At 55.3% G+C, this 11,319-nt stretch overlaps 2 protein-coding genes across 2 annotated transcripts; one reads left to right on the top strand and one right to left on the bottom strand.

Moving 5' to 3' along the window:
* Positions 1-472: 472 nt before the first annotated feature.
* Positions 473-9,166, bottom strand: LOC119036651 (IQ domain-containing protein F5-like). The gene is made up of 4 exons (XM_053669288.1): positions 9,156-9,166; positions 8,694-8,865; positions 1,945-2,052; positions 473-952 (listed from the first exon to the last, which is right to left on the bottom strand). Exons 1-4 carry the CDS (start codon positions 9,164-9,166, stop codon positions 473-475), a joined length of 771 nt encoding a protein of 256 aa, XP_053525263.1.
* Positions 9,167-10,241: 1,075 nt separating this feature from the next.
* Positions 10,242-10,835, top strand: IQCF6 (IQ motif containing F6). Its single transcript, XM_037128535.2, has 2 exons — positions 10,242-10,256; positions 10,467-10,835. The coding sequence occupies exons 1-2, from the start codon at positions 10,242-10,244 to the stop codon at positions 10,833-10,835; spliced, it is 384 nt and encodes a 127-aa protein (XP_036984430.1).
* Positions 10,836-11,319: the final 484 nt, after the last annotated feature.

The following is an 11,319-nucleotide window of genomic DNA, read 5'->3' as shown; positions in this document are numbered from 1 at the left end:
GGAGAGCTGTGCCTGGGAAAAGACAGTCCCAGCACAGGGGCCAGCAGGTGCCTCACACTGTGAGGGCCTGTGGGGCAGAGCCGTCAGGGAGGCCTGAGCGGCTGCAGGCTCCTGCAGATCAGAGGGAGGGCTTCTAGGATTGCTCTGATTTTATAGGGAAGCCACGGGAGGGTTCCATGGTGCACAGGTGCAGAGGTCACCGTTTATAGAGACCCCAGTGAGGAGGAGTGTCTATGATTGGCTGCCTTGGGAAGCCCCGGCCCCGACGCCCCTCCCCACGGCAGACATTGCTGATCAATCCCATGCTTGCTCGTCCAGCACCAGGCTTTCAGCCCTCCTCCACACAGGACCCTGACAACCCGCGGCCCCCTCGAGCTGGCCTGCGAGACGCCCAGTATCTGCCCTCAGTTTCCCTGCCCCTCCAGTGCTTGTCCGACAGAGACCTGGCCACACCAAGTTGGAGCAGACCTGGTCAGTTCTTTATTGGGAAGGGGATGCAATCTGTGATCCGGCAAATCTGTGACCCCAGGAAGATCTCAAGTTCAATTCCTAGCTGGTTTGCTGTGAGTTCGTACCTGCCCCGGAAGACACCACTGGTATGGCAGTTGTGCAAGCGCCAGTACACCTGGATGATGCGCACGGCGTGCAGCAGGCGGCAGTAGCGCTGGCGGACGCGCCACATGCGGACCCAGGACTGCAGCTTGACCGCCGCCCACGCTTCCCTCACGCAGGAGCCCAGGGCCGTCCGCCGCCGCTGCTCCAGCTGCGTGGCCAGCAGCCGCCTCCACCAGCGCTGAATGATGGTCGCTCTGAGCGCCGCGTGCAGCAGCGTCCGGCGCACCAGGGTGCCCCGCCACCAGGCCTGGATCTTTATGGCTTTTTGCTCTTCATCAGGGGGCTTCTTTTTAGGTGGGGGTGGGGTAGAAGGTCGGGGTGTGGGTCGGGGAGGTAGCTAGGAAAAAGAAGGGGTACTCAGGAAAGGTTTCCCACCTACCTCCACCCCAGGGTGTGCCAGGAAGGGGTCCTGACCCCACCTACAAATGGCCCCTTAGAAGTTCGGGGACACTGGGCATGGCACTGCTGGAGCCAGAGAACCGAGAAGCATCCTGTCTCTGCCAGTCTCAGTTAATGGACACAGGCATCTCAAGGGCCCTCGGGTCTCAGGCTCCCTCCAGCCTGTAACACATGACACGTGTTACTACCTGCCCTGGTCACTGCTGGGCGTGTGAGCCTGGTTGGCCAGTCTGGAGAGAGCGCACCATGAGCTCTGTGTCAGAGGGTCCTCATGTTCCTCCTGAGCCTGACCACCTACCTAGGTGCAGATCCCACAGGCTGGAGAAGGGGCACCCTTGGCTCGCTGCTCATGCCTGATTCCAGCTCCCATCCCCGACCTCCTGTCCCCCTCTGTCAAGTCATGCAGTGTGGAGTCTCTCCTTTATTTCTCATGTTCATTTCTTCTGGTGCTCACACCTCAGTCAAGCTCACATGCACACGTGTGCACACGCTCCCACAGGATTCCAGGCTTGGGTTCCCCTTGACTTGGCAATGCCTCCCCCTATCCCAGCCCTCCCCACCCTGCTCTCCAAGTCTGCATGGGTTGACCCCCACTTGCCAGGGTTTCTCCTCCCTCCCAGCAACTCTCTGGAGCTCAGTCAGCCCCCCTCTCAGGCCTGGGAGAGGAGAGCGAGGGGTGAGTCAGTCTCTGTTCCTTCCAGCTCTGCCGGGTCTGGGCCAGTTGCAATTTAGGATGGTCTCTCCTGAGCAATAATTCGGAGTGCTGCCTTTCATTCACAAACGCATTCCAGTTTGGATGGCATATTCTGTGACTGTCCTGCGCTACGGGTCTCGGGGAAGACAGCCCGTCACTGCTGGGCGAGTGGGGTCAGAACTGGGGAAGGCGGGAGTCGCCTCCACCTGCGACGTGGAGGGCCTCCGTGGACCCACCTTTGGCGGTATGGCTGAGGGTGGAGAGTCTTCCTCTTTCTCCCTTGCTTTCACCAACATGATTTCTTCATCGCCTTCTACCATGACTTTGTATGACTGGTCTTTCTTCTGTAATCACAGTTAGAGGGGAAACTCATGTGCAGATGGTCCTGTGTGCCTGGGAGCCAGGAACCCCGCATCCAGCCCCTGCTGCCTCGCCCAGGCCCCCAGGTGCAGGCCTTACATCCTGGGGAACTGGAAGTCCACCTGCCCCTGCCAGCACCAAGGGGGACTGCTGTTCTTACACAGCACTGAATGCCCATGACTCAGAAATAGATGGTTCAAACCCCCTCATGTCTTCCATGCCCCAAATTGTCCACAGTTAGGAGCTTGGTGGTTCCATCCTGCCCAGACCTGCCCTCCTCCCGCCAAGGTTCAGGCAGGAAGAGAGGAGGTGGGGAGAGCTATGACGTCACAAGGGCGCCTGTGACTCAGGCTCCAGGAGGCCTCCCAGTAGTTGGGCCCCCTGTGGTGAAAGGGTGAGACCGCCATAAAACGCCCTCCGCAAAGAGGCCAGAAACAGCAGCCCACGGGCACAACAGTGTGTGAAGGGGGTCTGTTCAGCCTGGCTTATAAAAACGTCAATGCGAGGATTTAAACAGGATCAATAGGAAATTCGTTTATGTGGACTTTAATTAAACAATGGAACCAAATGATTAGAAAGAAGGAGTTTGGAATAAAAATTTTTAAATACTTTATTTATTTATTTTTAGAGGAGGGGCAGGCAAAGAGAGAGAGAGGGAGAGAGACCTCGGATGTCTGAGAGATACACCCGTTGGCTGGCTGCCTTTCGCAGACCTCCACCTGGGTGGGGACTGAACCGGCAATCCAGGCATGTGCCCTGACTGGGTATGGAACCAGGGACCTTTCGCTTTGCAGAATGGTGCCCAACCGACTGAGCCACACCGACCAGGGCTGGAACCAAATCCTTGAATCTTTTACCAAAGGAGATTTACAAAAGGCTCAGAAGCACATGAGAAAATGTCCAGCATCATTAGTCACGAGAAAAATGAAACTCAGAAGCACGAGGTCTTATTTCGAAGCACCCTAGCTAAGGGCTAAAATAAGAAATGCTAACAAACCAGCATGTTGCCAAGGATACACAGCACCGCCCCCCCCCCCCCAGCACTGCTGGCAGGGCAGCGTGGACAGTATGGAGCAGGAGAAGCGCTTTGGACAACAGCTGGGCAGCTTGCGATGCCGTGAGGCGTATCTGCACCCTGTCACGCAGTGGCTCTGCTCCCAGTATTTACACAAGAAGAGTAAAAACACGTGTCCACATGCGTGAGTGCTTGCTCATAAAGCTTCACTCAAACAGGTCAAAGTTGAAAAAAACTCAGATGCTCACCAAGAGGTAAGCAGACCGGGAAGGGGCGGGGCACTCACAGAGTGAAGTAACACACGGTAATCCCAATGAACACACCCCGATACACACAGCCGCAGGGATGAACCTCCGGCCCCTTAGGCTAAATGAAAGAAGCCAGACACAAAGGCGTACGTTTACAGGATGATGCCACTCAGAGAAAATTCTAGAACAGGCAAAACGAAACTATCAGTCAGTAAAGTCGTTCTGAATGGAGTTCACAGCCAGGGTGGGGGTCTAAGAGGGTTTTTTTTTTTTGCAAACAGCACAGCGAAACAAAGAGAAATGTGTATTTTTGTTTGGGGCGGTGGTTACCGGGGAATATAGAATTGTGAAAACTCGTCAAACTCATGTAGTAAGCACTAAATAAAAGCACAAAGAACATGCCTGTTCTCTGTGCTGATGCGGAAAATATCAGTAGGACAAACTGAAGAATCAGATGGTCCCTATCTAGGCATGCATTTATATGTATGTGATATAAAGGCATTCTTTTTAAAAGGGGGATCATTTTACCCTATAAAAATGTAATCTGCCCTGGCTGGTGTTGCTCAGTGGATTGAGTGCGGGCCTGGGAACCAAACAACCACGGTTTGATTCCCAGTCAGGGCACATGCCTGGGTTGCAGGCCAGTTTCTAGCAGGGGGCGCACGGGAAGCAACCACACACTGATATTTCTCTCCTTCTCTCCTTCCCTTCCCCTCTAAAGATAAATAAATAAAATCTTTTTTTTTAAATGTAATCTTAATTACCTTTGGGGAGGACACTGGAATTAGGGGGCAGAGTGCATTTCCTGGCTGAATCCCCTGTGTCTGGCCCATCAGCTGGACACCCAGGTGGCCTCGTGGATGTGGAACGCCCCCAGCTCAGGCTCCGGTGGCTTCACGCACTCTCCTGCCCTCCTCTTTCCCTGAGGGCCTCAAGGTCACAGTCAGGAGACAGGTGAGGAGTAGCCCCTGGACAAGCAGGGCCCCTCCTCTGCCTGCTTCTGGCCCCTGAAGGTCAATGCTGAGCAGAAAGGCCCCTGGCCCAGGACTGGGGTGGTTGTGAGCCCCCCTCTCTCAGGGTCTCAGCCCCAGGGGTCACTGAGGAGCACATCCAGTGTGGAGGGTGGGGACAGGGGAGGCCAGTGCGGGGTTAGGGGGGTGCAGAGAAGAGGAGGAGGCCGGTTAAGGCTGTGGGGGTGTCTGTGTGAAGCTGATGGGAGGGGGGCGTGGGCCGCAGGGCCTGGTCCTGGGTCCCGAGCAACACTAAGCTGGGAGTTTCTGTTCACAGGTTCATTCTCTCATCCAACAATCACTGAGCCCCTGCTGGGCGCCAGGTGCCACTGCAGGCCTTGGTTAAAGCAGAGTCAGGCGTGCAACGTCCTCATGCCCAACGAGGTCACAAATCCACCAAAAAGCTGCTTCCCACGAATTGGGGCAGATGACCACCGGTGTTCCTGTCACCTGACAAAGGTCTTTGTGGGTTGCACTGTCCAGATCGCACCGCTAAACCTAGACAGTGCATGGTAAACGGAAAAGCAGCCTGGGTAAACGGAGAAAAAAGATTCCTGCGAAAAACCCTGGACTGAACTGTTACTGACTTGCAAGCGGAAGCAACCAGGAAACCCTGGTGCTGATATATTTCCTGCCTCTAGAGGGAGCTCCTCGTCAGTCGAAAAAGGAACACGGAAGAAGCTTGTAGAAAACAGATGTTCTGAAATGTTTTCTTCTTTATGTGGTTTTTGTTGCCCAGAGGAAGGTGGTTCACTCATAAAACCTCTTCTGGATGAACACTTAAAACTTTGGAAATGTCGTTTTCGCATCTACATATTACATATTGGTTTTATTGCTTTCTTTTTTTTTTTTACTTTTAAAAATCGTATTGGTTTTAAATTCATTTGTTACAAATATAAAAATGTGCCCTGGCTGGTGTGGCTCAGTGGATTGAGCACTGGCCTGCGAACCAAAGGGTCGCTGGTTCAATTCCGAGTCAGGGCACATGCCTGAGTTGCTGGCCTGGTCCCCAGTAGCGGGCACATGAGGGGCAAACACACATTGATGTTTATTTCCCTCTCTCCTTCCCTTCCCCTCTGTCTAAACGTACATAAATAAAATCTTATATGTATATAAATATAAATGCAACCCCTTCTGACTTGTTTGTCGAACAACTATCATTGGGAATATGAAAAATTTAAGCCAGATTCCAACACAAGCCTTTGCATGGTTGGTGGAAACAGCTGGAAAGTGAGCGTCCTGAATTAGGAGGCAGAGCCAGGACTGCCAACCTCCCTCCAAGTCTCAGGGTCTTCTTGACCATCTTTGCCACTTTTGGCAACCATTCAAGTCAGTAGCAAAAGGAGCAGAGCTTAAATCTGGACTAGAAGATACTGTGGGACAAAGGGTGAAACTGGGATTTCCCTCAAAGAAAAAAGCCAACCACCCAGGCCATAGAAAAAGCAACAGCAGGGAGAAGAGGGTTCTTTAAAAAAAAAAAAGCTCTCCGCACGCCCCCTACTGCCTGCAACCCAGGCATGTGCCCTGAGTGGGAATCAAACCAGCTACATTTTGGTTCCCAGCCCACGCTCAATCCACTGAGCCACACCAGCCAGGGCTGGGGTTTCTGTAAAGATGCTCAACTCAGCTGCAGAAAAATTAAAGGGACACGGGAGATGAGAGGCTGTCCATGTTAAGGGTGAAGAGGACTAGGCAGTGTCATAGATTGTCGATCAGAAAACCTCTGAGTAGAGGTTTGACAATATCCACCAGATCCAAAAGTGCACAGACCCCTCGGCACAGCAATTCTGTCCTGGGAATTTTTCCTTTTTTTGAAATAGTCCCAAAAGTGAGTGCCCACTTGACACTGACATCGGACCCGCTTGGGACAAAAACCCCATAGGCCAGTGTGACGAAGGAACCCAGATGTAGTAAGTATGAACAACTGAATTCAATGATGATTTCTAATGACACTTAACAGGAAGGCTTCACCACCCCTGCCCCCCACCCAGGGCAAGAGCATTGGCCATTGTTCTTAACTACCAACAGCATAAGCTGACTCATAGTCACTTAATCAGAAAATAAAGGTGCTGAATGAGTAGTTAGCAGCTCCCCCAGGTTTTCAGGAAGCCTGAGAGGGGATGGACGAGGCTCGGAAACAGGCAGGGAGGAAACCACGCACCCAGGAGTCTGGGAAACCCCACTGCACAGAACCAGCCCCACGAAGATTTCACCCCTGGCAGGATGAATGGCTGTCTGGGATCCCACGCTGCAGACTAAGACTCTCTAATGGGACACTGGATTGGCCAGCCCTGGTCACATGTCTGCCCAGCAGCGAGGGAAACTGGCCATTTTCCAGCTCTATAATTAGACACCAAGACAGATAAGTAGGGTAGTCCCCAACTTATGGGGAAGGGACTCAGGTGCCAGGTAGACTAGAATATGGCCAAGGCCCATCCCTGTGAGTCTCCACAGTAAAAAATGATCGTTGATTAAATTCATGATATTAACAGACCAAAGAGGAAAACCATGGAATCTTCTCTGTAGTTGTAAAAAGAATAAGATTTAAGAAAATTCTTTATTTTAAAAACCATTAGCAAACAACCCAGCCAAAAAAAATCACATGTCATCAAGAAAACACAAATTAAAAGGGAGCCCTGGCTGGTGAGGATCCGTGGATTGAGCCTCGGACTGTGAACCAAAGGGTCCCCAGTTCAATTCCTAGTCAGGACACAGGCCTGGGTTGCAGGCCAGGTCCCCAGTAGGGGGCATGCGAGAGGCAACCACACATTGATGTTTCTCTCCCTCTCTTTCTCCCTCCCTTCCCATCTCTCTAAAAAAATACGTAAATAAAATCTTTAAGAAGGACAGATTGCTTTTTAAAAAAGAAAACCAGGGAGATGCCACTCCTCCCCTTTATAGAATCTAGATTAAAATCCAGAAAAGCTATCAAAACCGGGAGAACTTCGAGGCTGAGGAACAGTGGAATCTCTCATTCACTATTGGTGGGAAAGCACCAGGGAAGTCGGTTTGGCAGTCTCTTAAAAATTAAAGACACTTTTACCCTTCGACCCGGGAACCAGGCTCCCTGGTATTTACCCAAAGGAGCGGAGCACCGCGTGCACCCAAAACCCGCGCACAGAAGGTCAGAGCGGCTCTGTCCTCAGCTGCTCCAGCGAGGACGAGCAGGGCCGCCCTGCAGCAGGCTACAGGCCAACACCTGTGGTGCATCAGACAGTGTGGAACGTTATCCTGTGATTAAAAAAACCAAAAACAAAAAACCCCGGCCAGGGGGGAACACAGCAGGATGAGTGTGCAGGGCAATCCTACACGCCCACGGCGCACGGAATCTGCGTCCGGAACAGTTCCCTCCGAAGAGGACCTGGGCACCGAGGGAACCGTGTTGTCGAGAAAGGCGAGGCAGGCAGAGACGCTGCCTGCCAGGGGAAGCCCCAGCACCGCCAGCGGCCCCCAAACCCCGTCCCCTGGGGCGCCAGGGGTCCCAGCGCCCCATCAGGGACCCCGGCCCTCCGGCCCTGGCTTTGGAAACCACCGGGAGTACACCCAGAACCACGAGCGAACTGCCGGGAAAGGAAAACCGACGATGAAAGGGCTCACGCGCAGACTCGGCCGAGAAGCTGGCGCAAAACCACCCGGTTTTGGAGGAAAGCACCTGGGTCGTCTGCGAGGAGACCCGCTTACCGCTCGCTCCTGAAGCACCTGCGGAGTATTGAAGTCTGAACCGCGAAGCTCCGCAGAAAAGAGAACTAGATGCGTGCGCATTGGAGAGCAAGGCGTGAACTCTCTGCACTTACTATTAGTAAAACCAAGTGTTTCGAGGGTGCGGAGGTGGGTGGGAACGTGGAGTAGTTCCACCGCCGCGGAAGATAGCGTGGGGATGCCTCGGGAAGTGACACCCGGGCCGTCACGCCCCAGCAGCTCCATTCCCGGGGGGACACCCAACAGCGCTGACACCAGGCGTTCAAACGCCGCGCGCGCGCGCACGCTGACAGTCCCCCCCCCCCCCACCGCCAGGGGTCCCTTCTGCGGAATCCAGCGCGAGGGGCTGGGGGTGGAGGATGGGCACCGGGGCCAACGGCTTCACGGGCAACGCAGGCCTTTGAGGTGCGCGCTCCGCTCGCCAGAGTGACGGCCGCTACAGGAAGCACTGGGGTTGCTTCCGCGGGACTTTCAGCATGTTGACAATGGGACCCCGTGTGAGACACCCCGATGGCCTCGACGGTCAACATTGGGGTTAGATGGTTAGCACCCAGCAGAGCCCAGCAGAGAAGTGGGCGGCAGCACGCGTGCTAAGGCCGGAACCAGAGGGGCCTCCCGAGCCCCAGGGAGCCCGCCTGTGGCGCCTGTGGCACCTGCGCCCGCAGCCGCAGCCGGAGCCGCAGCCGCAGCCGCAGCCGCAGCCGCAGCTCAGATCTGCAGACGCATCGTCGCCGGGGCTCCGGGGAGACCTGGCGGCAGCTGCCCTTTTGCAGCTGCTGGGCCGGTCCGGGCTTTGTGCCCTGAAGCTTCCAGACCTTGATAGGCCTACTTTAAGTAAAATACAAAATTACAGACATAGAAGTAGGCAAGTGCATATTTAGTGTGAGTAAAGTTACTGCAACAAATGGCAAATGTTTACAAGTTGGCAAATAATCGAACATAATGATGTTCCTGTTTGTGAACTGTCCCGCCTCGGTAATATTTTCCCTGGATTTTTAGCTGCATCACCTTTGACTCCCTCTTCCTATGATGGTTTTGAAAATATCATTTCCTATGAAAACCTGTTTCTTAGGGACACTTGGGTGCACAAAAAGTGGTTTCTTGTGACGACTCACACACGGTCCATATAGTTCTCCTGGCTGGAGCCCTGTGGCCACAGGAATTCTGACAAATCCTATTTCACCAAATCCACTCCAAAACAAGAAAAGAGTATGCTGTGTTTATCCTTGTCCACTGCACGGTCACATATATTCCTGACAAGATAGAACTTCAGTTTCAACTGGGCATCGATGGCAATGGAACCGTCCACTTGTGGATTCCCATGTCTGGTGACTGGAAGAATCGCCCACAGACCAGCTTTTGTCTCCATACTTTCCAAACCTTGCTCCCCCCACCCCACCCCCACCATAAACGTGTGGTACGGGCACTGCAGGGGGTGTCCCTGTGGCCACAGCAGCACCTCCGTCCCCACGACATGGGTGGATGGATGCATCCCAGGCAGGACCAGTTCCGGACGCCATTTTCAGCAGAAAGGCCAGTGAGCATGTACCCACTCCCAGGGGTGCCGTGAGCCGCATGAGTCTCCCCCAGTTAACTAAGCTCAGTGTGTCCCCACTCAGCTTTGTGTGGGTTCTGTCCCCACAGAGGCTGCAGCCACGGCACACCTAAGCAGAGGGCGCCAGGGAGCCAGGGAAGGGGGTAGGGGGGTCCTCTCCCACTGCAGCTCAGATATCCTGCTTTCACACGCCTTACACAGACAGGCTCCTCCTGAGTAAGCTGCTGGATTCCACGCGGGCTGCGAGTATTCCCCTAGTACAAGCCCTTACTGGGAGGGGTGCTGCGTGCACCCCTCTTTGCTGCCGCCAGCAGGAACAGTGCGTCTGTTGACTAGCAGGTGGAGGAAGAGAAGGTGGAGGAAGAGCAGGGCTGCCCTTACTAGCTGGGTCTGAAGGCAAGAGAGGATGTCAGGCCCCCCAAACGATGGGAACCCTTCAGTAAGGCCGACTGGTCCATGGGTGACAGGACAGAGCAGGGGAGGAGAGGCAGGTGTGGCTGAAGTGTGGTCAGCCAGCACCTGGTCAGGGCAGCCAGAGCGCAGGTGGGCGGAGCCAGTGAGGGGGCAACTAACAGTTGAGGGCGGGGCTGAAGGCTGGGGTGACCCCCCCCTGACGCCAGAGGAGCACACTCGGAAGACCAGGGCCATGGACACACAAAGGGTGAGCCAGGCCACCACAGCAGGCGGCTGCCCGGAGAGCGACCAGCAGTGTCTGAAGGTGAGTGCAGGGTCGAAAATAAGACAGGTGGGACCTGGAAACTAGAGCACGGGGCCACCTAGGCCAGGCCCCTTTCCTGCCCTCACTGGAGGTGGGGACAGAAGTAAGAGGGCCCCTCACGGAGCATCCCCGTGTTCTTCCTTCCTGGACCAGTTAGAGGAGGCAGCTGTGAAGATCCAGGCATGGTGGCGGGGCCGCGCCGTGCGCCAGACGCTGCTGCACGAGGCGCTCAGGGCCTGGGCCATTCAGTGCTGGTGGCGGCAGGTGCAGGCCAAGATGCTGGAGCAGCGGCGGCGCCTGGCCCTGAGGCTCTACACCTGCCAGGAGTGGGCGGTGGTGAAGGTGCAGGCCCAGGTGCGCATGTGGCAGGCCCGCCGGCGCTTTCTGCAGGCTCGCCAGGCGGCCTGTGTCATCCAGTCCCACTGGCGCTGGCGTGCCAGCCAGACCCGAGGCCTGATCCAGGGCTGCTATGAGGTCAGGGCCAGGCGGCTGGAGCTGGACATCGAAATCCTCATGGCCTAGGGCACCAGCAGAGCCAAGGAGGCTGGATCTCTCTTCCAATAAAGATGCTGACTGACCAGTCTTGCCCTTCAGGAATTAGACCTGTAGAAGAGGGACTGACCGCCGACCTTCCTGCTTTCCACCCCCAAAATGGTTCCCTGGCGTGCCATACAGCCAGCTCAGAGCGATCCACTCCGATGCAAACCTGACCAATCCTGCAGTGAAAAGAGACCTCCAGGGCCCAGGCCAGCCCCCGACACCTCAGCCAGCCTGATCCCAGCTCCCTCCACACATGGGGGCAGCCCCTGCCCAGGCATCGCCCCTGCCCAGGGAAAGACACTTTCCCCCTCTGGGAAAGACACTGAGGGTCTGGCTGCAGCCAGAGCCAGCGAGCAGGCCAGGAGGCCACAGGCCTGTGCTTGGCAGGGCCCTGGGGGCTGCCGCAGCTCTTGGGGGGCAGTCAGGAGGAGTCACAGCAGCACAGGCCTGTTCCCTCCCTGGGGGC

Source organism: Artibeus jamaicensis, unplaced genomic scaffold (genome assembly GCF_021234435.1).
Source record: "Artibeus jamaicensis isolate MK-2021 breed Jamaican fruit bat unplaced genomic scaffold, CSHL_Jam_final contig_519, whole genome shotgun sequence".
NCBI classification, from domain to species: domain Eukaryota; kingdom Metazoa; phylum Chordata; class Mammalia; order Chiroptera; family Phyllostomidae; genus Artibeus; species Artibeus jamaicensis.
This window is presented reverse-complemented; position numbering and strand designations above follow the sequence as displayed.